The sequence below is a fragment of the Lycium ferocissimum genome, chromosome 2, assembly GCF_029784015.1.
Source record: "Lycium ferocissimum isolate CSIRO_LF1 chromosome 2, AGI_CSIRO_Lferr_CH_V1, whole genome shotgun sequence".
Taxonomy (NCBI): Eukaryota; Viridiplantae; Streptophyta; class Magnoliopsida; order Solanales; family Solanaceae; genus Lycium; species Lycium ferocissimum.
The window spans coordinates 64,382,757-64,409,586 of NC_081343.1; the positions used below are offsets into that span (position 1 = coordinate 64,382,757).

The 26,830-nt window shown below is 33.8% G+C and overlaps 4 protein-coding genes and 2 pseudogenes across 4 annotated transcripts in view; 4 read left to right on the top strand and 2 right to left on the bottom strand.

Moving 5' to 3' along the window:
- Positions 1–583: 583 nt before the first annotated feature.
- On the bottom strand, positions 584–1,192 carry LOC132047870 (uncharacterized). The gene has a single exon (XM_059438848.1). The coding sequence runs from the start codon at positions 1,190–1,192 to the stop codon at positions 584–586; it is 609 nt and encodes a 202-aa protein (XP_059294831.1).
- Positions 1,193–1,470: 278 nt separating this feature from the next.
- Positions 1,471–5,513, top strand: LOC132048316 (putative F-box protein At1g49610). The gene is made up of 3 exons (XM_059439223.1): positions 1,471–2,540; positions 4,213–4,380; positions 5,072–5,513. The coding sequence occupies exons 1-3, from the start codon at positions 1,533–1,535 to the stop codon at positions 5,402–5,404; spliced, it is 1,509 nt and encodes a 502-aa protein (XP_059295206.1). The 5' UTR covers positions 1,471–1,532; the 3' UTR covers positions 5,405–5,513.
- A 1,137-nt stretch (positions 5,514–6,650) lies between these two features.
- Positions 6,651–9,804, top strand: LOC132047871 (putative F-box protein At1g49610; annotated as a pseudogene).
- LOC132046774 (uncharacterized) overlaps positions 6,828–26,830 on the bottom strand; it is a 51,328-nt gene continuing 31,325 nt past the window's right edge. Inside the window, exon 2 of the mRNA XM_059437522.1 lies at positions 6,828–6,839. The gene's annotated coding sequence lies outside the window, so the exon portion shown is untranslated. The remainder of the gene's footprint in view (positions 6,840–26,830) is intronic.
- On the top strand, positions 19,760–23,453 carry LOC132047872 (putative F-box protein At1g49610). The gene is made up of 3 exons (XM_059438849.1): positions 19,760–20,776; positions 22,253–22,420; positions 23,127–23,453. The coding sequence occupies exons 1-3, from the start codon at positions 19,760–19,762 to the stop codon at positions 23,451–23,453; spliced, it is 1,512 nt and encodes a 503-aa protein (XP_059294832.1).
- LOC132047873 (F-box/LRR-repeat protein At5g02910-like) lies at positions 24,400–25,783 on the top strand (annotated as a pseudogene).

The window sequence follows — 26,830 nt, forward strand, 5'->3', positions numbered from 1 at the left end:
TGTTTTTTCAAGGTTTAAAAAAAAAAAAAAAACAATACCGCAAGCATGACAGTAAAACTAGGAACTATCACGATTTGCTCTTAACTGAAAACTTAGGAATAATCAAAAGCTTAACACTACCATTTATTTGCGCTCGCTCCATTTATTGCCTCCATCTCTGATTCCCCCCTCCCCAACCGAAATCTTCATCTATTAATGTATTAAGGATATGATATGTCCAAAGGAGCGTACAACATCACGGACAATCCAACTTGGGAACATTCTTTCTGATCCCAAGAAAATTCATGCAACAAGGAAATTGAAAACTTAGCTAAGTTATGAGAAACAACATTAAACCTTCTAGGAATATATACAAACTCAACATGATCTAGACATGAAGACATGCTCCAAATATCTTCACAAAGAATAGGAGCTATCTGCGTCGAGTGTTTCGATTGAAAGAGGAAGGAAGACAACTCAAATGCCAGCATAGAAATAGAAAGAGTCATGCTTCAAAGTGGAACATTCACGTCCCAAGTAGTCTTCATAGTTTTCTTCAAGATATCTACTACACCTTTCGCATTAGAGAAGAGATAAAGTTTTCTCATCCATTTAGTATCGCTGTTTCCACAGCTTTACTAATTGCAAAAGCTTCAGCAATCATAGACTTCCCAACGCACTGAATCGGGGATCCATAGGCATGAAGCAAAACACCCTTGCTAACTATAGCAACCAAACCAACGCTCGCTTTCTTTGATTCAACCTGTAACCCTGCATCAAAAAAGAAACATATTCCCTCTTGGGGAACTGTGCCTTGATATTCATTATTCTCCCGTACATTACCAGTTGAGGACTCGGCAAGAATTATTTCAAGATACTTATTATACTCAAATAAATCTTTTGCCACAATGTCTGAGGGATCAGTTAATTCATTATTAAAACACCATGCATTTCTAGACTTCCATATATGCCACATTATCATTACTGTCAAATTTAGAACACCAGCAGAACTAGAACACGTTTTTGCCATATTAATTTTATCATTCCACCATAAAGAGAAGCCAGAAATATTATCGAGATCATTCCAAATTATAGGGTTCATTTTCCAAATTATTTGAGAATCATGACTCTGAGAAAGCATGTGTTCTACGGTGTCTTTTTCTAAACCACATCTCTTACAAACACTACTCACATGATTCATTCTTTTCCTCATTATATGGTTTACTGGTAAGGTATTAAGCACACACTTTCTTAAAAAATGTTATGCTTACTTTTAATTTTCCTTGCCCATAGATAATCCTAAAAAGCTTCGGGGAAAGCCTCCATCTCTTATTCTCTAAGTATTGGTAGTAATTCTTAGACGCTAAAATGACATAACAGAAAGTAATGGACTAAAAGTAAAAATTAACTATGGGACTGATTTTGACGGAATAGCAAACTACTATAAAAAACTTGAGCCCTCGGTATTGACGCCGCGATAGTTTCCCCACTTCTTAGCCCTAATTCCTATGTGTTCTTTCTCAACAAACGAAAACTAGTGTGACAATACAACCATGGCCGACCAAGGCCAATCTGCTGATGATGCAGGCTCTATAGGCCTGATTCTTGAAAACCCACCTCAGAAAAAAGTGAAAATTGAGACAGAATATGCAGAAACTGTCAGCATTGATTGGATCAGTAAGCTTCCTGACGCTCTTATTGTCCAAATTCTTTCTCTCTTACCCATAACTGATGCCTGCAGAACAACCATTCTCTCTAAACGTTGGGAAAACCTCTGGACCTTTATAAACAACGTTATTTATGACGATAACAATTGGTCGACACTTAACAACTTCATTTCCTTCGCGGACAATGTATTACCTCTCCTTAGCTGCTCTACCATTAAAAATTTCAATCTAACTTTCCCGTTCGACTATGATGATGGCGTGACTTATAGTTCCATCATTGACAAGTGGCTTAAATTTGCCACGAATAAAAAAGTGGAGGATCTCTACCTGAATATATGGTATACTGATGAAGCGACTAAACATGACAAACCCTATATGTTGCCACAAGTTTTCTGCAGCAGCTCATCGATTCTATACATCGAGTGCTGGAATTGCAGAATATCAGAAGATTGTGTACTAAATTGGACATCCCTGAAGAGTTTAATTCTGGGAAAATTGTTTCTCCAGGATGAACATGTTGAACAGATAATGTCAAATTGTTCTCAATTGGAATCTTTGGCGCTATGTGGCTTTTGTGGTTTTAGTCGTTTGCACGTAACTTCTCCAAAATGCAGGCAACTGCAATTGATCGATCACGAACATCCTGAAGGAGAATGGGGTTCACGCGAAGGTGCTTGTTTCTTCGAAATTGTTGCTCCGTATGTTCAAAATTTAAGGATTTCTGGGGATCTCTATCATATGAAAATTAGGTTCGGGGACTTGTCATCATTAGTCCATGCTGATCTTACTTTCTGCCGCGATGAAGATGGTGTAATTGGCGAAACCATAGTGAAAGAACTTTTGGTAAGCGTACGTTGTGCCAATGAGCTATCGGTCTCATCCTGGTGTATCAAGGTTAGTTGTCAGTCCCAATTGTCTCCAGTCTTTTTGTAATGATTGTGAATATAGCTCCTGTTTTCTATCTGCTATATTAATATTAATTGATGATCTATCGGGTTCCCCTATTTTGCATGAAAGGTCAGAGCCATTCAACCTGGTTGTAGGATGAGGGTTATGATACTGTCAACTAATGGTCACGAACCTAATTAATTAGCCTATGATTCATTTCCTATTACAGTTTGTTTGGATGGTTGTTACCTGTTGTATTATATTGTGTTGTTAGTTTAGATGCAATGTTTGCTTTTATTGTTACTTAAATTTTACTGTAACTTCAAATCCAATGTTATGTAGCAACGAAAAGTCTCAGTTTGTGTAACGACCAATTTGGTGTTATCGCGTTGTTACCTTATTTCTTTTTCCCATTTTTATTTTTATTTATTAGCTAATAATCTTATTTTATCCTTTACCTAATCTTTTTATAGTAGCTCTACCTCCTCACATACTTTTCTTGTAGGTTTATCGAATTGTGACATTATGTTACGATGGGAAACGATACAATCTATCCAAACGTTATATTCACCAGAACAATACAGTACGATACATACAATACAATACGATACATTATGAAACAATACATAACAACCATCCAAACAAAGTGTTAACTCATATAGTTTTGGTCTAGTACGTGAGGTTAAATATTGGTTCCTTCTATTGGTTTAAGTTGGAAGCAACAAGTTCTTACGAGAATAGAAACTCAATAGCTCTCTGAAGGTTACACGGATTTAGAGTAAACGTAAAAGAGACAAGCGAGAAACCAATAAAATGGTACAACTAGTGGCGAATCCAGGATTTTCACTAAGGGAGTTCGAAAAATAAAAATGTAATTTCTGAGATTTGAACTTTAAACCTCAAGGTGAATTTTGAACCCCCTAAACCACCGAGCCAACCTATAGTCTCGTGTTCAGGGGATTCAAAATCTATATATGTACATAAGCAATAAAAGAATTTGTAATTTTTTGCCGAGGCGGTTCGGGTGAACACCCTCCCGCGCCCCTAGATTCTCCACTGGGTACAACCATTACTAATTCTTTTTAGCACTAATTAGTAACCTTAGTAATTTTATACCAAATTTATGGAGAATCTAGAATTATTTTGCAAAAGATCTGAATGAAACTGAAATTTTAAGCATATTAGAAAACAAATAGACCTACCATGTTTGTGAATACGAGATCAACAAGGCAACAAACATGTTGAGAAGAATAAGTTCCAACCCTAAAAGAAGCAGCCAATGGTTTTAGAGGGAGCCTTCGCTTTATCGCAAGCCAAACACTGTAGCCATTCCTTTTGCCCCTTTTGGATATCGCTCTTTCCTTGCTAACTTCTTTAAGATTATTCTGAACTTTAAACATCTTTAGTTGGATATAATCATCACACTGTAATTTTATAAGTAAACTTGCTTGTATTTTCTTTACAACGTACGTTTGTTTTTCTAATAACTTGCGAAGCTATTGAAAAGTTCAGAGGCTCATCAAATTTCGGAGAAAGAGAACAATTTTAATATGCTTTCTTGGGGAAGTGGGGTGTCAAGGATGGAAGTTTAAACCATAAGTTCGGGATATTAATTTATAAGCCCTGTAACTTTGATATCGTGATACTCAGTTCTATTCTGCTTCTCTCTTCTGTTTAGGTGATTTCCGAATTGATGTTGAAAAAGGAAGACGTATCCTTACCATCTCTGGAGTGCAAATGGTTGGCGATAAGTTCTAGAATTACAAAATATTCCTTCCCTGGTATAGACCACCTCTTAAGGTTAACTCCTTATCTGGAGAATTTGATGATATTTCCTGCTATGACGGTATGTTTTCAATTGATTTCTTGCTTCGAGATATTTTTTTTGTCTTTTTCACTATCATTTTTTCCCCTCATGTTTGTTGCATTTAGTTAGAGGTAGTTATGTTTCATGGTATAGGTTCCATCCTTTATGTAATTGCAGAAAATTACCTTTTGAGGCGTAATATTAGGCCTTTGATACTGAACTGGCTGTCTATTGTACTTACTGTGGGGGTGGGGGGGGGGGGTGTTCGAACTTTTCTTTTTGTTCTTGTTCTAAAGATAAGTGACCAAATTGTTGTTGCACTAAAGATGTTTCGTTCTATGATGAGTATTTAATTATTTCTTATTCTGTTTGGCATAGAAATTTTACTATCAGATGTCTATTGATCTCCTACCGACCCAATGGCAAAATTGTAGTACTTCTCCTAAAGTTTTTATAAGCGATTTATCTCATTATATTACGCGATTGTGCAAAATGTTCCTCCTAAAAGTGGTATTAATTCCCCTAAAGAAAAATTCGTCTGCCAGATTTTCTTTCTGAAAAGCATTTTCACTTACGTGTCAATTGTTGATTACAATGTTACTTATATGTCATTTTACCTTGTCAAAAAGTATATGTCATTTTAGATATTTTTTTTCTGTGTAACTCAATTTCGACACTACAGCTGTTAAGCTTACCACTTACCTGATTTGTGCTTCTTCTCTATCTTCAGTACTGCGAATGTTCCATGGATGGAAACATTGATTTGTCAGAAGACAGTTACCTCTCCTTGCAACAAAACATATTCAAAAGTTCCTTACAAAATTTGAAGAATGTAAAGGTTGTTTCACCATTTTGTAGTAATATCACAACAAAGCTCCCTCACTTCTTGAAGTTTTTGCTTGAGCATGCAATAAATCTGGAGACACTGGCTATAGTGCCAGAGCACAAGGGATGCAGCAGCTGTTCTACTAATATGTCAAAACTGACAGATGATTTGTTAGCTTCCCCAAGAGCTTCTGGTAGTGCAGTTCTTTCCTTTGGATCATCTTTCAATTATATTTGAAACTCTCATGTGGTTAGAAAGCCACCTGATTGGGATTTGAGTGTAATCTGCTAGAATTGATTAAACTAATGGTGATACATTATCAATGATATAATACAAGTACTATTTGCTATTCCTTCCGTTCGTCCTACGAGAAATCATATGGTTTTGATTATTATGGTGGGAACATTTTAGAACATCCGGAGTTGGGGAAGACTTTTTTTTTTTTTTTTTTGTTGGGCCAGCGGTTCGTGCACTCATTCCTTATGATGTAATATTGTTACTACAGTAACACCTCTCTGTTACGGCTTCTCCTGTAACATTACATTTCGATAACAATCAAATTTTTTCGGAATATTTTTTATGTTATATTTACCTCTCTATAACATCTTTTTACCTATAACAACAACATTCATTTTTATAACTGTACGTTCTTTGTAAAATAACACCTCTATAACAACTATCTTTATTTTTTGATAATATAATGACTAATCATCTTTATAGAAATAGAATATCTAGATTACCAATAATCGATCAAAAGATTTTTACCAAATAATTTGATAATTTAATACACTATTTATGACAAAGAATATTATATAAATATATATTTTCATCATATTTTCCTTTGTTATACAAAATGTAATTAAGATTAGAATTTGGCAATTAAAAATGAAAAATTAGATTTTATGCATCCTTTTTGCCTATAAAAATAAAATATTAGTTAAATATCAATACTGTTATACGTGTATAACAACCATTCGCTAAAATAGCAAAGAAAAAAAAATTGGACCCAATGATGTCGTTATAGAGAAGTTTGAGTGTTCTACACAATTACTAGCATTGATAAAATTATTTTATCAGCTAAATATTTAATTTATCACATCAAATTTGTTGATCCTTCATATAGCCTTTTATGTGACATGAAAACCATATATATACAGTTTAATATTTCGTTGCTGAACTGATATTAATAATAGCTGTAAAAAAATCGGAAAAGGGTCATATTTGCCCTTGTATTATCCAAAATAAAAGCTATATTTTAATCCATATTGTATTTTTTCAACTCACACCGTTGACGTCTTACTTTCAGCTACCTTTACCTCGTCACCCGATAAATCCCCATGTTCCAACATAAAATAACCTATGCTTTTTTCTTTTTTCTTTTTAAATAGTTAAATCTACTCACCCATTTAAATCCTTGTACCCGCTTGTAGAGAAAACACGACCCACTACAAATTAAGACCCGGCTTCAGAAGTTTATGAGCTGATGTCTGGCGCAAAGCTAGTGGCTGACGTGGCCAAAGCAAAACTCCATCACGATCCACATAAGGTTCAAAGATTGGAGCTCGCTAGTTCCGCCGTTGAAATATCAGACATTGAATATCATACCAAAATATTTATTTTCATATACAATCAATATATAATATAAATAATAATATTTTAATTAAAATATAAGCTAATAAAAGATATAAAATTCTAAATTTTATTGATTAGAGAATATTAAACACTTATAATGTAATTATTGGGTACTTCTTATGTTTTTATTATCTTTGTATTTTTTTTAATTTCTTTTTTGTTAGAGTTGTTTAAATTTAGGGTCTTACATATTAGATTATGTAAACTTTATATTAATTGCTTACCTTGATTGATATGCCCTTTCTGTGATAATTAATTAAGGAAAAGAATTTGTTTTGCTTTCTTTCAAAATTAACGTATGTGGAAGGTGCTAATATGATATTATTGAGACATTTCTTGAAAAATCAAAGTCATAATTCTCTACTATATGTAAGCCAAAATCAACCAAACTATGGTGTTATCGACTTACCATAATGTATTTCCGTGTCTTTTTTTTTTTTTTTTTTTTATGTACCAGTTGATTTTTTTAATGTATTTTACTGATTTTTTTTTGATGTATTTCGAGCTGGCTTTTTTTGAATAAAAATACCAAATCAAATATATTCAAATTTTCGTGTATTTGAATGGATTAATTTGGTATGTAGTGATATAGTATTTTTAAAAAACCAAATAGCGTACCGTGCCATGCGGGAGAGAGAGGGGTGAGCCGGAAGGGAACTCCATCTCTAATTCTCTAGTATAGTAATTCACAGAGGGAGACGGAGAAGAGGAAACTAAAATGACTTAACAGAGAGTAGTGGGCTAAGTGTAAATAAAAATTTAACTATGTTATTGATTTAGACGGAATAGCAAACTACTCAGTATAAAACCTATCATTTAAAACCCATCATTTCACCCTTCTTAGCCCTAATTCTTGTAATGACCTCTGAAAGGAAAGTAGTGTAACAACCATGGCTGACCAAGACCAATTCCCCACCAGTTGTGGTGATGATGGAGGCTTTAAAGGTCAGATTCTTGAAAGCACACATCAGACAACAAAGAAGATTGAGACAGAATGTGCAGAAACTGGCATTGATCTGATCAGTGAGCTACCTGACTCTCTTCTTGTCAAAATTCTCTCTCTAATATCTTTAACAGATGCATGTAGGACACCCATTCTGTCTAAACGTTGGCAGTACCTCTCGACTTTTATAGACAACCTTATTTTTGACAACAGTCGGTTGTTTTGGTTTAGTGACAAAAGGTTCATTTTGTTCAGTGACAAAAGGTTCAGTTTGTTCGTGGACAATGTACTACGTCGATGCTCCATAATTAAAAAGTTTTGTCTAAATTCCGGTTTCAAAATTGGCATGTCATATGGTTCCAAAATTGATAAGTGGCTTGAAATTGCTTTGAAGAAAAAAGTGGAGGATGTTGACCTGCATGTATTTTATAGTGCTCCAGGACCATACACCTTGCTACAAATTCTCTGCAGCAGCTCATCGGTTCGAATACTAAAATGCATTTATTGCAGAATATCAGAAGATTGTGTACTAAATTGGACATCCCTGAAGAGTTTAACACTGGGATATTTGTTTCTCAAGGATGAACACATTGAACAAATAATGTCAAATTGTCCTCAATTGGAATCTTTTAAGCTACGTAGCTTTTGTGGTTTTCATCGTTTGCATATAACTTCTCCCAAGTGTAGGAGATTGCAATTGATTGATCATGATCATCCTCATTGGGGAGATTGGGGTTCATGTGAAACAACTTGTTGCTTCGAAATTGTTGCTCCATATGTTCAACATTTAGAGATTTCGGGCTATTTCATTGATGCATATGTTAGGCTTGGGGATCTATCGTCTGTGGTCCATGCCGATCTTAGTTTTCAAATCCATGAACGTGATGCAATTGCCGACAAAACAATTGCAAAAGATCTCTTGCTAAGTGACGTTCTGCTACTGAGCTGTGGACACCATCCTGGTTTATCGAGGTCAGTATATATATTACTAGCAAAATATATCGCCCTATTTTGCATGTCAAGTCAGAGCCGATCAAGCTAAGTTTTCGAATGTGTTGATATATAGTGATTCAGTAAAATAAAGGTTACGAACATGAGTAAGTGACAAAAAGAAAGGGAGAAAATCTAGAATTATTTTGCACAACATTTGAATGAAACTGAAATTTTAAGCACGTCACGAAGAATTTAGACAGACTGATTTCTTTAAATATTTTAATGAAACTTAGATCAATAGCTTCTGCTCTGCTTCTCTATCTTGTTTATGGTAGAAGTTTGACCCATAACTTTGGGATATTTTGAAGTCCGATAATTTTGATTTTGTGATGCTAAATGCATTTACTTTCTACTCTGCTTGTCTCTGCTGTTTAGGTCATTTCCAGGTTGAAAAAGGAAGACGTTTCATTACCTTTGCTGGAGTGCAATCAGCTGACCATAAATTCTTGGATTTCAAAATATTCCATCCTCGGTATATACAGGCTCTTAACGTCATCTCCATGTCTGGAGAATTTAACGATATCTCCTCAAAACGTATGTTTTCAATTGATTTCTTTTTGTCGTTTTCAGATTTTTTTTTTTTTTTTTTTTTTGTGTGTGTGTGTGTATATTCTCAATTTCAGTACTAGAATGATGCATTCTGAAATGGGCCAAAAGCATCTTCCTAATTTTTATACCACTTAACCTCATTTGTGATTCTTCTGTATCGTAGGACTGCAAATATTTGTGGACTATAAACATTGATTTGATGGAAGACAACTACCTCTCCTTGCAAGAAAACATATTCAAAAGTTCCTTGCAGAATCTGAAGAATGCAAAGGTTATTGCGAACTGTTGTAGTTGTCGCTATTTCGCTGACACAACTAAGTTTATTCTTGAAGTCTTTGCTTGAGCGTGCAATAAATCTGGAGAAACTGGTTATAGAACAAGAGATGCAAGTCATGCAACGATTGTTCAACTATTAATATCTCAAAAATGATAGAGAATTTGTTAGCTTCTCCAGAGCTTCTAATACAACTTATTTCCTTAGGATAAATTAATATCGGGTGTTTACTTTCAAGGGGAGTAGAAACTTTAATATTGACCCTTATTGTTCTCCAGAATATTTGGTTCAATTATATTTGAAACTATTATTCTTATTTGATACTATGTTTTTGAAGGTTGTATTTTTTCTCCGCGGTTAGTGTAAAGAAACTGTTAAACCGTCAAATTACTTATAGGTAATTTTTATGATATTGGTAACTTGAATAATTAAGAAAATAAGTATCAGCTATAACTGATTTAACTATACTATTAGTATAATGTAAATCCTGTTTGACATTCCTTCCTTCCTTCGTAAGAGTAACATAAGGTTTTGATACCCGCAAGGGTTGACTGAGTTGGTTGGGTGAGTGGTTTCCCACATGGGAGACCTGGGCTCGATTTCCATCACCAGCAACCTTCTCGGTCAGAGCTCGTCGCACCGAGCTTGTCTAGTGCGGCTTACATCTCCTGTGTGATTTGTGAGTTATTGCACAGTGAGCCGGTTATCCAGTGCACACCCAAAAAGGGTAGCGGTTGCGGGTTTTTCTGAAATTTCGGTAAAAAAACATAAGGTTTTGATATTATGGTTGGACATTTTAAAACAACTAGATTTGTGAAGTAATTTGTCTTCGCGTGCTCATTATATATGATATTTTGTTACTACAGTACTACACAATCATTACCAAGGATAATTTATTTTGTCATTGGTAAAATAATTTCATCAGATAAAAAATATTGTTGATTATTTTGGGATCGATCTGCGGTCCAACATCACATCATTGAACAAGATAAAAACTGTATCAGATGCTGGATAAAGCTAATTCAACCTATCCCAAATGCTCATTCTGGACTCCAAATGGCGCCGAAAATTGTTTATTTTCTTTCGCATTAGTTATATCATAGTTTACTTTGTTAGTTGTTTGACACATGCGCGACAAAAATAATAAAAAAATATACTTACTAAAAGCTTATAAGTATTACATACATGTAACCAATCCACGAACATATTCAAATATTTTTAGGGGAGAATCCGATGACACTGCATGTCTACTACTTTGCCTCTGCCGCCATCACTTCCGCCACCTTCATGTCTGCACTATATTAAAAGTTAGGACTATTTGAGAATCAATTTGGAACGAAGATAACTTACTTGTCACTGACCAAATGGGCTTGGGATTTGCAGATTATGTTTTAATAATATTTCCGAACTTCCCATCATTGGATGTTTTGTCTTCCTTAGAGACCTCTTTCTTAATCTCCACTTCCTCAGAATTACCCCTGCAAGACACCATAACTCAGAATCAATCACGAAACCTTGGTTAAAAGTTTAAACATCAGACCAAGCATTAATACTTCAAAGGGAATATTTAATTTCTTCAATATATAAAACAAAATTATATAAAAAATTTAATTTAACATGATAAAACAAAATTAGTCTACTCCTATTGCCGTTTTTCTAGTCACTCATTCACGAAACACAAAAGGACACATGTACATACAACAGAAACGTTACAAATTATCCGTTGAAGATGACATTTATTTCAAACATCAAACAAAATGTCACGACCTAAATCGGAGGGCCGCGACTGACACCCAAGACCCTACTTGGCTGAGTGCCATACTACCATTCTATTCATAAGTCACAATTTTTTGTGAACCTTTAAATTATGAAATGACGCTTCCGTCAGGTAAAACATGAAAAACTTTTTAATAACTCTTTCATCACATCAGGGACTTCTCCCTTATTTTTAAGCCAAAGAAAACCTTTAGTCACAATAAAATCTTTGAATTAATGCATATGAACACATCGACCTACATGACCGTTTTTCACAATTGTCGACATTTCAACGCACTATCCACAGGACACTGTCTGCAAAAGTCTCTAACATGTAACAAGATACCATAACATAAGTTGGGGCAGGGCCCCAACATACCCGTAATGCATCTGACTCAAGGACATACATAAGTACTCTGATTCGGCAACACTCCGAACAGAAATGGTGCTCACCAATACAGCTGATAGCTTGGGAACATCCTATAGCAAATGTCCTCTACTCATCTGTATATACCTGCGTGGCATGAAACACAACGCCCCCCAGGCAAAGGGATGTCAGTACGAATAATGTACCGAGTATGTAAGGCAGAACTGAAACAATATATCTCAATCTGTACATGTAACCAATACTGAGAATCATGTATGTACTAATGAACTTTTAAAACATCACGTGTATATATATAATGCATACCTTCGCCCTGCTCACAGCCCCTTCGGGCATCATAATCATCGTATACCAGTTGATCAGGTGGTTTGTGTATATAATGCCATAGCCCTTCCCCTTCCCCATAAAATCATGTCGTACACATATATATATATATATATATATATATATATATAAGTGTACAAATGCATGATAATCTTTGTAAAACATCAAAAGACTCCCTTCGGAGCAACTTCTAGTTCAAAAATGGGAACTTCTTCCCCTTTTTATTTGTCTCCTTCGAGACTTAAAAATTAAATATGAAATGCATATGAATGAAGAAGCCTTATGAATGTCCCCTTCGGGAATTAGACATCATTATGGAAACGTACAACTTATGGATGCCCCTTCGGGACTTAAGAAGTCAAAGAATTCAGGATATGAATAACACCAATATAAACATAGGACATGAGCTCCTACATCTAAGAGTGGATTCATTATGAGTATCGTCACGTTCGTATTTATCATAGATCATGCCAAAATTAAAGAAGGGATAGCCTTAACATACCTGTCGTCCAATTATATACGAACTCGCTTTGGTTGCCCTTTAACCTATAAGATAATAAGAATAACACTATCATTACTATACGAACGACTTCTTATACGTAAACAGAAGTTACCCTATCCAAAAATGAAACAGACAGCATCTCCCGTGTTCTTCTTACTCCCTCAAACCTCCAAGAAGTGAAACAATCCACAAACAACATCAACAACAATCCCACAACAATTTAATGAGCAACAAGCTTTATTTAGAACCGTTGAAGGAATAGTTCTTTACACCTTTCATTTATTAAATCATCAAAACACTTCTAACAACTTTATACAACTCTTAACAATGACAATGAGTAGTAATTATCCATACTAAGAACCTGAAAACAACCCACTATACATTCGTATACCAATGCTTGTATACACTTTTTTTTTCCGTATATACATAGTATAACAATAACCACCACAACAACAACTACAGCCAATCCCCACGATATTCCAGCCCACAAAACAACTCATAACAATCACCAAACAGCCCGCACGATAACAACAATAATTTATTCGATTTCCTATATAACTTTCATAATTCTTTCATCCAGCAATGTAGATACGACTTGGATAACTCAAATACATCTAGGAGAGAGGATTTCTTACCTTATATGCCGAGAACTACTCTTCTTCCACCTTACTTTACTATGAAGTAATCCCGACTTGTTAGATTCCGAAAGAAATCGATGTTATAATCATGAAATTGACGGAGGAAGGAAGCTATATCTGATCTTGGATAAACTTACTTTGGGAAAACATAAGATAAATTGAATAAGATAAAACATTTGAAAGTGAGGTGCCGAAACTCGTTGGTTACAAAAAAATAGAAAGAATGAAAAGTTATTTTGTATTAGATACAAAAGTGTACCTATATTATAAAATGATCAACAAGAATAAAAATCTAACTACGAGGTTGCTGTACGTCATTTTGTTTGGTTGAAATCTAAAAGTCATAAAAAAAAAATGGAAACCATATTGCAGCCATAATTTTTATGCCAAAAAAAAATGAAAAGGAAATGAAAATAGGAACTTTTAGAAATGTTTTGCCCCTTGGCACGTGTAACCCCACCATGATTAGTTATAATAACTAGTCACCAAATCAAGCCACACACTCTTATATGCATGTAATTAAATGTACTGGTGTCACTTGTCCATAACATATGGACCGTATTTTCCACGTTAAGTTGATCATAGGTTAGTCACATAAGCTCAAAATTATGTTTGAAGTTCAGTGTTTATGTTATATTCAAAATATTACACAAAATATATTTAAACGAATCGGAAAAAAAAAAAAGTTTTGCTAAGTTGGGATGTTGAATAAGTTATCAAGAAAATAATTTTTTTGGACATATTAATTATCAAATAAAGAGAAGAGATAAAAATTTTAGGTCTCAAAATAATTTCTACTCTTATAATAGATAAAAGCTTATTTATAAACTTCCTCGTGTCATGGATATAATATAAAACATATCCAATAAGAAGAAATAGCCCAAAAATATTTCCCAAACATTCTCATACTTCTCAACCTTCCCTCCATTAAATTTCAACGAGTTAAAAAAAGTACCACATCAAGGCGTATAACATTATAATATTGTGTTGCGGTGAAATTTTGTCAAACTTGGGTCTTAAATCTATAGCCTATTGGAGATATCGCGATATTTCGAAGTAAGGTATGAATCTTTCTCTTTTGACATCATTTAAGGCTTATTTACGGATATAAATTTACATAATTATAAGATAACGGAGTACGCCTGGAGAAATATATGAGTATTTGATGGAATATTTTGGCATAATGAGGTTGTTGTTGTTTATTGTTGTTATTGGTTGTTGATTGTTGGTATTGAGAATTCGGGCAAGGCATATGAATCAAGGAAAAAATACCTGCATACCTTAAAAAAGAAATTTATTTAGGACTTAAGAGAAGAGTGTGACAATGAGCCTAATGATAATATTTGTGTATGTAGATTATGAGATGACGAACGATCCTAAATAAATGCAGAGAGATGAACAATGGAATAGTGAGGCAACTATTGGGGAATTGATCCCTTTCTTTAAATGAAAAAAATGATTCCTTTCTTATGAATCCAATGATGTTTTCCAAATGTCCAAAATCCCTTTATGTGAATCCATAAATGTTTTTCAAGAATATTCTTACTAGAGATTCATGATTCAAGGAACAGAAAAAGATAAACGTGTTTTTGATAGAGATTTGTTAAAATCCAAGTTATAACATTACATATGTTTCATAACCTCCTTATTAAAAGTTAGAGTTCATGATTCAAACATGACTTTTTCTTGATAATCCATAAATATTTTCCAAAATGTTCTATTTTCTAAGTCAAAGATTTATGATTCTAAAAATGACAACAACAACGGACATGTTTTTACAATATGAACCAACGATGTTAAAGATGAGAATGTTTCTATGATGATTATGATGATGATGATTTTAATTCTAGAAATTCCAAAGCTTATGATGTTAATACTATTATGAGATTATTTCATGATTTTCTCGATTTTATTCATTGTTGTTGATCTCACCTTATAATAATTGTTCCTTCAATGATTTTAATATAATGGGGATAAACGATAATGATTGATCCATAATATATATCGTAGGCTACCGACCTTACGTCACTCCGATATATACAACTTTGATTGGGCCTTATAAGCATGCTTTATATATATGTATGTATTTTCTCACACCGAGCCGCGCTATAGCCTTCGGTTATGATGATGATATTATATATATGACACCTAAAGGTTTTTTTTTGCTAACCGCATACACCGCCTGGTATTACACACCGAGTCCCGAAAATATTTTTTACGTTACACACCGAGTCTCGAAAGGCCGCTATTCATGCGTTACACACCGAGTCCCATGATGGCCGGCACATTACACACCGAGTCCCGAAAGTAGTCGGACGTTACACACCGAGTCCCGAAAAAAAAACGTTATGATGATGATATTATATATATGTATGTAAGAAAAGGGGCAAAAAATTAAGCATGCATGACATCCGCCTTGATGAGGCAACATAATAAAGACCATGTTACCTTCCAATCTATAGACGGGCAATCCGACGGGTCGGTTCTCTTGAGGTGTTTTTTTCGTTTTTCATTTGGTTGGCTCATTCCATGTTGGTTCCAATTTTTCGGATTACTGCTTTTTTTTTTTTCCTTGATTCATTAATTTCTACTCTTAGTATGAATGTTATGGTATCTTGATTTATTTATTTACACATGAGTCACGTATATAAATATTAATTCCATTTCTATTCTATGCTTATGTAATTTGCAGTTTATAGATTTTCGTGATAAAAGAAAATTAGTCATATTTTTTTGCCGTTTTTCTAGCCACTCATTCACGAAACACAAAAGCACACATGTACATACAACAGAAACGTTACAAATCATCCGTTGAAGATGACATTTAGTTCAAACATCAAACAAAGTTACATTTATAAGATAACGGAGTATGTCCACTAGAATATATGAAATTTCTTGATTTCCATTCACTTAAATATTACACAAAATATATTTTATAAAATTCTAATTTTTCCAACCCAATATCAAGAAAACAATTTTTTTGTACTATTAATTTCAAAAGGAAATGAATTTTCAAGAAAAAAATTTCTACTCTTATAATGATAAAAGTTTGATGTTATAAACGTTTCTCGTGTTGCATATAATTTAAAACATATCCAATAAGTAGTCCTTTCTGAAACAGTGTGAAATGAAGCAAGGAGTCCTTTCGAAACGCATGGATAAATTTATAACCGTAAAGAATCTGTTCAGTAACATCTTTAAGGGAGGAAAAATACTAACTGGAAAATAAGCCGAAAATGCCAAAAAAAAAATGATAAAAAGGTTTAAAATGCGGATAATTTGTACACGCCCAAGACTTGCATGCGAAAATATTTTTTTATTTTAAATGAAGCAAGGGTTCGAACTTTCGAACCTGGATAGATTACTACCGTCGTGGAGAATCTGTTCATTAACATCAGAATTTGAGGGGCAAAAATTAAAGACCAGAAATTTGAGGGGCAACAAATAAAGACCACCCCAAAAGACGGGCAATCCGACGGGTCGGTTTATATTTTATATATTTTATCATTGTTTCTTCCATGTTTTCCCTACTGTTTTTTTTATTACATTTTATGATGATAATATTATAATACATAATTAATTTATAACAAAGTCATTTTGTAATTATATTGGATTTTAACAAACTCTACATTAAGAGGTTATTTTTTATTCTGTTCCGATAAATAAATAGAGATTCTTATTCCTATTCTAATTAACTTGGATAACTAATGAGGAGGTAATTTAATGTTTCCTTAACATGTTTCTACCTCTTATATATTTTTTAAGTAATTTTTAATGGTTGAGTACTTTCATTATTCTCTATTTTTAGTCCACAACACAATTTTACTACAAATCAACTTTTATGCACTAAATAGAAAAATTGTATAGTAAAGATTTTTGGTAACAAAATTAACTCATGGGATCACCGGGATTATCCAACATGACCTTCACATGATTTTTAATATTAATTCCATTTCAAATTCTATGATTTTTAATTTGCAGAATTTCATATAATATGGAAGAACCATCTCATAACATTCTTCGATGACGTTTTTTGATATGATATGAATATATAATAGTTGTGACTAATTGTAACGTTTCTGTTGCATGTGACATGTACAACAATTTTATATTTGTAGTTTTATTTTATTTTATGTAATTTGTTGGTTTTATATATTGATAGCAGCATTAAATTATGATTTTGAACAAGTAGAACATGGAAAACTATATAGTGAAACATTTATTGCGAAAAGAAAAATAAAGAAATGTAGAGATTCTTTTCGTTCTTTTTTATATTTACAAATAAATCTACTTTCGTCGGTGTTGTAATGTTGCAAGTTTTGTCTCTTTTGTATACAATCAATTTATAACGATGGAGGACTGTATATACTATTTCGAGGAAGTTTTGTTAAGTTGTAATTAAGATAGAGGAACAAATTGGTTCCGCTTCAATTTGTTATTCCAAATATATGTCCATTAAACTCATAAATTTTGTGGACAAGCGAAAATTCAATCATTCAGTGATTATTAAAGTGGTCTACGGTTTGGAGATGTAGATAATTATCACTTTCGTATATTTTTATTCTCACCTTTCTAAAATATCACAAACAATATAATTTTAATATTGTTGACCAATGTATTTCTTGACCTTTTGATCGTTTTATAAATTACGTAAAAAATGTTAATATTGAATATTGTAGAACCATCTCATAACACTTCACTAATGATAAATATATATAGATGCTATCCTCATTTTCGTGGGCTCTAATCTTTCCAAAGAATTATATATTTAGCCAAGTTTTATTTAACGGATTTATTCTCTAGTTATATATAAACAAGGGAAAAGGGTCAAAAAAATTATGATTTTGAAAAAGAACATGGAAAACTATATAGTGAAACATTTATAAAGAAAAATAAAGAAAATAGATTCCCCTCCCATTTTTTATATTTACAAATAAATCTACTTTCGTCGGTGTTGTAATGTTGCAAGTTTTGTCTCTTTTGTATACAATCATAGGGATCAACGAGGAGGACTGTATATACTATTTCGAGGAAGTTTTGTTAAGTTGTAATTAAGATAGAGGAACAAATTGGTTCCGCTTCAATTTGTTCCCCCAATATATGTCCATTAAAGTTTAATTTTGTGGACAAGGGAAAATTCAATCATTGGATTATTAGTGGTTACGGTTTGGAGATGTAGATAATTATCACGGGTATATTTTTATTCTCACCTTTCTAAAATAAAAACAATATAATTTTAATATTGTTGACAAATGTTTCCTTGAAGACAGGGGTATATTTGAAAACTTTAATATTGAATATTGTAGGTATTTTTCACTAAAAAATTTATAGATGATATTTTCAGGGGCTCTAATCTTTCCAAAAAGAATTCATTTAGGTAAAACGGTATTTTTCTCTTTATATATAAACAATGCCGTTAAAACGATAGAATCATAATAGCTGTAAAAAAAAGTTCATCCCTAATGAACATGCCATTCTCACACCGATAAATTCACATCTCCTTTGTGATGTGTAAAAGCTCAACAAAATTAGAGCTAGCAACAATAACAACAACATACTCAGTATAATCTCACATGGTGGGTCAGGGGAGGGTAGAGTGTACACAGACCCTACCCCTACATTGAGAGGTATGGAGGCTGTTTCCAATAGAAAAATAAAGCATGACAGGAAAACTAGTAACTATCAAGATGCTCTTAACTAGTCATACCAAAGAACTCCCCATTTGGACATGATTTGAAATCATGAATCAAATTGATTTGAAGTTGAAGTATTGTTTGGACATGCAATTTGAATTTCTTAAGTAGTATTTTGTCTCATAAACATGAAAATCTCACAAGTTGTGATCACTATCAGAACTTTCCCAATTATTATACAATCTTACCAAATGAGCAAACCATAATTCATAACAAGGTTAATACGCTACTAGAAGACATTTCTAAAAAATACGATAACTATCGATCGAACTTTAGTTTAATAAAAGGAATATTGAACATGAGTTGTATAACTACTTTTTAATATAATTCTCTCACATGGTAGCATTTAACAATCTCTTCAAGTCAAACATGCGTTTCCGATCTGATGACCGAGAAAACGAACCAATGTTGTTACTTTGAGTCAAGTTTTTCATTTAAAAATATATCTATCAACTTATGGATCTTTTTTTACCAAATATAAACTTATGAATCAACTTTTAAATTAAAAAAAAATTGAAATTGGAATCCCAAATCCTACTTTTAAAAAAAATTGGGATTTGAAATATGTTATATATTGCAAATTTCATAAACAACCGATGATATGAAATCAAAAAATGAAATGATGATTTCAAATTGCGTGGTCAAACGCCTACTTAGAACAATCAAAAGCCTAGCTTTACCATCTATTGCCCCTCACTCCATATCTTTAAATTCTCTAGTATTGTTAGTTAGAAATTAAAAATGACATAACAGAAAGTAGTGGGCTAAAAGTAAATATAAATTAACCATGAGACTGATTTAAGCGGAATAGCAAATTAGTAAAAACTTAATCCCCAATTCCCACTGATGATGCCCCATAATTACCCCTATCTTAGCCCTAATTGCTAAGTAGCGTGACTAACCCATGGGCGACCAAGACCAATCCCCTGGCAGTTCTGTTGATGTTGGAGGCCTGATTCTTGAAAATCCACCTCAGAAAAATGTGAAGATTGAGACAGAAACTGGCAGCATCGATTGGATTAGTAAGCTTCCTGATGCTCTTATTGTCCGAATTCTTTCTCTATTGCCTATAACTGATGCCTGTAAAACAACTATTCTCTCTAAACGTTGGCAAAACCTCTGGACTTGTATCCACAACTTTATTTATAATCAGAAGCACGATTATTCAGACAGCTCGACAGTGAACAAATTCATTTCCTTCATTGACAATGTACTACCTCTCCTTAACTGCTCTAGCTTTAAAAGGTTCCATCTAGAATTCTCATTCAACTATGATGATGGCATGTCTTATGGTCCCAAAATTGACGAGTTGCTTGAATTTGCTGTGAATAAAAATGTTGAGGAGCTTCACCTGAATACATGGTATATTCATGAAGTAGCTGAATATGACCTATCCTATAGCTTGCCACAAGTTCTCTGCAGCAGCTCATCCATTCTAAAAATCGAGTGCATGGATTGCAGAATATCAGAAGATTGTGTACTAAATTGGACATCCCTGAAGAGTTTATCGCTTGGATATTTGTATCTCAGGGATGAACAAATTGAACAAATAATGTCGAATTGTCCTCAATTGGAATCTTTGCAGCTATGTGGCTTTTGTATTTTTCATCGTTTGCACATAACTTCTCCAAAATGTAGGCGACTGGAACTGATCGATCACGCTCATTCTGATGGAGATTGGGGTTCATTGGAGGATCCTTGTGGTGCTTGTTGCTTCGAAATTGTTGCTCCATATGTTCAACATTTAGAGATTTCTGGGAATTTTGATCGTACGGAAATTAGGCTCGAAGACTTGTCATCTTTGATCCATGCCGATCTTACTTTCTACCAAGATGATGTAATTTGCGAAACCATAGCGGAAGATCTTTTGGTAAGCGTACGTTTTGCTAATGAGCTAACGATCTCATCCTGGTTTATCAAGGTCAGTTAACAGTCCCAAATATCTCCAGTCTTTTTATGCTGATTGTGAATATACGTAGCTCCTCTTTTCTATCTCATATATTAATATAGATAATCTATTCATGAATTCCCCAATTATGCATGTAAAGTCAGAGCCGATCAACCTGATTATGGGATGGGTAATGATTCTGTCAACTAAAGGTCATGAACCTGATCAATTAGCCTTTGATTCATCATATTAATTAACTCATACAGTTTTGGACTAGTATGCGAGGTGAAATATTGGTGCCTTCTTCTATTTGTTTAAGTTGGCAGCTACAAGTTCTTACACGAATAGAAAATCAATAGCGCTCTGAAGGTTACACTGATTTAGGGTAAAGTTAAAAGAGACAAGCAAGAAACCAAAAAATGGTACAACCATTAATAATTCTTTTTAGCACTAATTTTTAACCCTAGTAATTTTATACTAAGCTACAGGGAATCTAGAATTATTTTGTAAAAAATCTGAATGAAACTGAAATATTAAGCATATTAGAAAACAAATAGAGATATCATGTGTATGAAGATTAAACCAACAGCCATGTTGAGAAGAATAGGTTCTAACCCAATGAAAAGCAGTCAATGGTTTTAGAGGGAGCCTTCGCTTTATTGCAAGTCAAACACTATAGCCATTCCTTTTGCCCCTTGTCGATATCCGCTCTTGGCATGAAACTGTGGACTCTCATTCCTGCTTCGTCAATCAACTTTAAAGATGATGTTTTAACAACTAATCTCCTCTTCACTATTCGTGGACGTCAATAACGTTTTTAAGAAATTGGAATGATGTAGATCAAATTGTGATTCCTTGGGTTAGAAATGCAACCAGTTACAAGTAACAAACCTCGATCAGCAAAGAGATGTAGCTCTCTTCCCAGAGAGAAAACACATGCTCTTTTTTCTGAACACATACATCTCATGTTTTCTTGTCAAACTTTAAATCTAAGCAGGTAATAAGAAACTGGAAAAATAAATATCGGCAAGTGTGCGCTCTATTTGGTCGAGCTAGTGTTTAATGGATTCTTTAGAGGTCAACTTAAATTCTTTCTTTAGTAAATCACTTCTGTTTCCCCCAACTTTTATTTACCATAAAAGTTTCCCTGTTAACTTCGTAAGGATTATTCTGAACTTAAAACAACTTTTTTTTTTGACAAGGTAACAACTTAAAAAACTTTAGTTGGATATAATCATCACGCTGTAATTTTTAAAGTTATATTCCTTGTATTTACTTTATAAAGTACGTTTATTTTCTAATACAGCTTATGAAGCTATCAAAATTCAGAGGCTATTCAAAGTTCGAAGGAAGAGAAAAATTTTAATATTCTTTTTTGGGGTACTGAGGTGTAAAGAGTAAAGGGTGGAAGTTTAAACCATAAGTTCGGGATGTTAATTTATAAGCCCTGTAACTTTATCGTGATACCCGGTGTACTTGCCTTCTATTCTGCTTCTCTCTTGTGTTTAGGTGATTTCCGATTTGATGTTGGAAGAGGAAGACGTCTCCTTACCAGAGCTGGAGTGCAAGTGGTTGACGATAAGTTCTTGTATTCCAAAAGGTTCCTTCCCCGGTATAGACAACCTCTTAAGATCGACTCCGTATCTGGAGAATTTGATGATGTTTCCTGATACGCTGGTATGTTTTCAATTGATTTCTTGCTTCGAGATATCTTTATGTCTTTTTCACTCTTTAACTGTATTTCCTGTGTTTGTTTTGTTCCATTTAGTTTTATGTTTCATGATATAGGTTCCATCCTTAATGAAATTGAAGAATATTTTATAACCACCAAAATTGATCACCTTTTGAGGCGTAATATAGCCTTGGATTTCAGGCCTTTGATACTGAACATACTGTATATTATACCTACTGTGGATGCACACTTTCTTTTTGTTTTCTTCTAAATAGATGTGATCACATTGTTGCTGCACTGAAGATGCTTCCTTTGACGATGTGTATTTAATTATTTCTTAGTTTGTTTGGCATAGAAATGTTACTATCAGATGTCTATTGATCGCCTACAGCCTCAATGGCAACATCATAGTTCTTTCCCTTATGTGTTTATAAGCGATTTATCTTACTATTTTACGTGTCCCCTTGAAATGTCTCATAAAAATGTTATTAATTCCCCTAAAGAAAAATTCGTCTGCCGATTTTTATTTCTTAAAAGCATTTTGATTTAAATGTCAATTGTTGATTAAAAGTGTTACTTATATGTTGTTTCAGTTTTTTTTTTTTTTTTTTTTTTTTTTTTTTTTTTTTTTGTGTGTGTGTAACTTAATTTCAAAGTTATAGCTGTTAAGCTTACCACCTAACTTGATTTGTGCTTCTTCTGTTTCTATAGTACAAAAAATGTTTTTGGTGGGAAGACATTGATTTGCTGGGAGACAGCTACCTCTCCTTGCAAGAAAACATATTCAAAGTTTCCTTACAGAATTTGAAGAACATAAAGGTTATTTCACCATTTGGTAGTTGTTGCCCCAGAGCTGACACAACAGAGCTCCCTCAATTCTTGAAGTTTTTGCTTGAGCATGCAATGAATCTAGAGAAACTGGTTATAGAGCCACCGCACAAGGGGTGCAACATCTGTTCTACTAATATCTCAAAACTTAGAAAGAATTTGTTAGCTTTTCCAAGAACTTCTAATAGTGCAGTCGTTTCCTTAGGATGAGTTGTTCCCTAGAATATGTGTTTTCAGTTATACTTGAAACTCTCATGTGCTTAGAAAGCCACCTGATTGGGATTTGAGTGTTATCAGGATTTTGCTTGTTTATTTGTCTGACCAAGTAATCTCTTGGTCAACGCTGAATTGACGTTAATTAAAGGCTTGCAATTACACCCAAAGAAATGAGCGAATAGCAACTTTTTGAACCACTAATCAAAGCTTTCGCCAGCATTTTAGAACTAATTAAAGTTTAACCACTTTTAGTGGGAAACATCATTCGATTAAAATACAGAAACCTTTAAAACTTTGAATATATTCCCACAACTCGGAATACAGGGACACCAGGAAATGTTCTTGGAGTTGGAACTGTCAAGTTCCACTTATCGAAAAAACAATTATAGCAAGACTTGGTCGAGCTTCATGACATGGGGTTCAAAAGATACCTATTTCACTGATGATGACTATTTTGGAACTTATATATTGTCATTATTTCACTCTATTTCAGTCATAATACCTGTTTTAAAACTTTACAACAACAATGACATACCCAGTGTAATCCCACAAGTGGGATCTGGGGAGGGTAGGATGTACGCAGACCTCATCTCTACCTTTGTGGGGTAGAGAGGTTGTTTCGATAGGCCCTTACAAAACAATAACAACATACCCAGTGAAATCCCACAAGTGGGGTCTGGGGAGGGTAAGATGTATGAGACCTTACCTCTACCTTTCCAATAGACCCTTTTCAACGTAAAGTACTTTTTAAATACAAAATGTATTGATGCACAATTATTGTTGTTATTGTTGTAAACACATCTTAGAGGAGAAAATATGAAGCACAAATATCAAGAAGGAAAAGAACAAAAGAGATCTTGATATATCTCTGAGTTGTATTTGTAGAGAGAAGCGAGTAATTGTTGAAAGAAAGAAGAAAAAAGAAAAAGTTAGGCGTTTTATGGCGCTAAAGAAACGACAACTAACAAGAGAATTGGAAAGAGATGACCATATCCATATGGTCCTGGTTGATTGCTTGGTTTATTTAGTCTTGGAAATACTGTATGATTTGTAAGAGGTCAAAAAAATAAAGCAAGCATGAAAGAAAAATAAAGCACAGCGTCCTTATCAAAAATAAAATAAAATAAAATAAAGCACAACAGGAAAATCAGGAACTATCAAGATTTGCTCTTAACTAGAAAACGTAGGAACATTAAAAGCTTAACTTTACCATTTATTGCCCCTGCTCCATCTACTGCCTCCATCTCTGATTCTGTGGCAATACCTCTGGACTTCTATCGACAACCTTATTAATGACATTGAGGATTTCAATTGGTCAGATAGCTCGACAGTGAGCAAATTTATTTCCTTTTTGAAATGGAAAAAAAGGAAATAAATTTGCTCACTGACGAGCTGTCTGACCAATTTAAATCCTCGATGTCATAAATAAGGTTGTCGATAGAAGTCTAGAGGTATTAATAAGGCCCTTCATAGACAATGTACTACCTCTCCTTAACTGCTCTAGCATTAAAAATCTGTCTAAATTTCGCGTTTGACTATGATGATGGCGTGTCTTATAGTCCCAAATTGACAAGTGTCTTGAATTTGTTGTGAATAAGAAAGTAGAGGATTTCTACCTGAATAAATGGTATACTGTTGAAGCGACTGAACTAACCCTATAGCTTGCCACAATTTCTCTGCAGCAGCTCATCGATTCTAAAACTCGATTGCAGGAATTGCAGAATATCAGAAGATTGTGTTCTAAATTGGACATCCCTGAAGAGTTTAGCGCTGGGATATTTGTTTCTCCGGGATGAACACATTGAACAAATAATGTCAAATTGTCCTCAATTGGAATCGTTGCAGCTATGTGGTTTTGTGGTTTTAATAGTTTGCACATGACTTCTCCAAAATGTATGCGGCTGCTATTGCTCGATCACGATCATCCTGACGTAGATTGGGGTTCATTCGAAGGTGATTGTTACTCCATATTTTCGACATTTAAAGATTTCTGGGGATTCTGATCGTATGGAAATTAGGCTCGGGGACTTGTCATCTTTGGTCCATCCCAATCTTACTTTTCTGCCGCGATAAATATGATGTAATTGATGAAACCATAGTGAAAGATCTTTTGGTAAGCGTACGTTGTGTTAATGAGCTAATGGTCTCATCCTGGTTTATCAAGGTCAGTTATCAGTCCCAAATGTCTCCAGTCTTTTTATGCTGATTGTGAATGTAGCTCCTCTTTCTATCTCCTACATTGATATTGATGATCTATTCATGAGTTCCCCTATTTCTCATGAAAGGTCAGAGCTGATGAACCTGGTTGTAGGATGGGGTCATGATTCTGTCAAATAAAGGTTGTGAACCTGATTAATTAGCCTTTGATTTATTTCCTATTAAATTAACTCATACAGTTTTTGTCTAGTGTGCGAGGTTAAATATTCGTTCCTTCTATTGGTTTAAGTTGGCAGCTACAAGTTCTTAGAAGAATAGAAATCAATAGCGCTCTGAAGGTTACACTGATAGTAAACGTAAAAGAGACAAGTGAGAAACCCAAAAAAATTGTACAACCATTACTAGTTCTTTTTAGCACTAATTGCTAAAGTTATTGAGAATCTAGAATTATTTTCTAATAGATCTGAATGAAACTGAAATATTAAGCATATTAGAAAACAACTAGACCTACCATGTTATGAAGATTAGACCAACAGCCATGTTGAGAAATAGGTTGTAACCCCAAAAAGCAGCAAATAGTTTTAGAGGGTGCCTTTGCTTTATTGCAAGTCAACCACTGTAGCCATTCGTTTTTCCCCTTGTCGATATCTGCTCTTTGCATGATGCTGTGGAATCTTATTCCTGCTTTGTCGATCGAATTTAAAGATGATGTTTTAATAACTAATGTTCTCTTCACTATTCATGGACGTCAATAACTTTTTTAAGTAATTGGTGATGAGTAATAATTTTTATTGCCACGTCTCTAAACTTAACGATGCAGATCAAATTGTGATTTCTTGGGTTAGAAATGCAACCAGTTACAAGTAACAAACCTTGATGAGCAAAGAGATGTAGCTGGTGTAATAGCTTTGTACACAGAGAGAAAACACATGCCCATATTTCTGAACAGATACATTTCCTCATGTTTTCTTGTCAATTGTTGAATCTAAGCAGATAACAAGAATTTAGAAAAATAAATATCGATAAATATGTGGCGCTCCATTTGGCCGAGCTTGTGTTTAATGGTTTCTTTAGAGGTCAACTTAAATTCTTTCTTTAATAAATCATTTATGTTTTCCCCCAAATTTTATTTACTGTAAAGGTTTCCCTGCTAACTTCGTAAGGATTAGTCTGAACCTAAAACAAGTTTAGTTGGATATAATAATCACATTGTA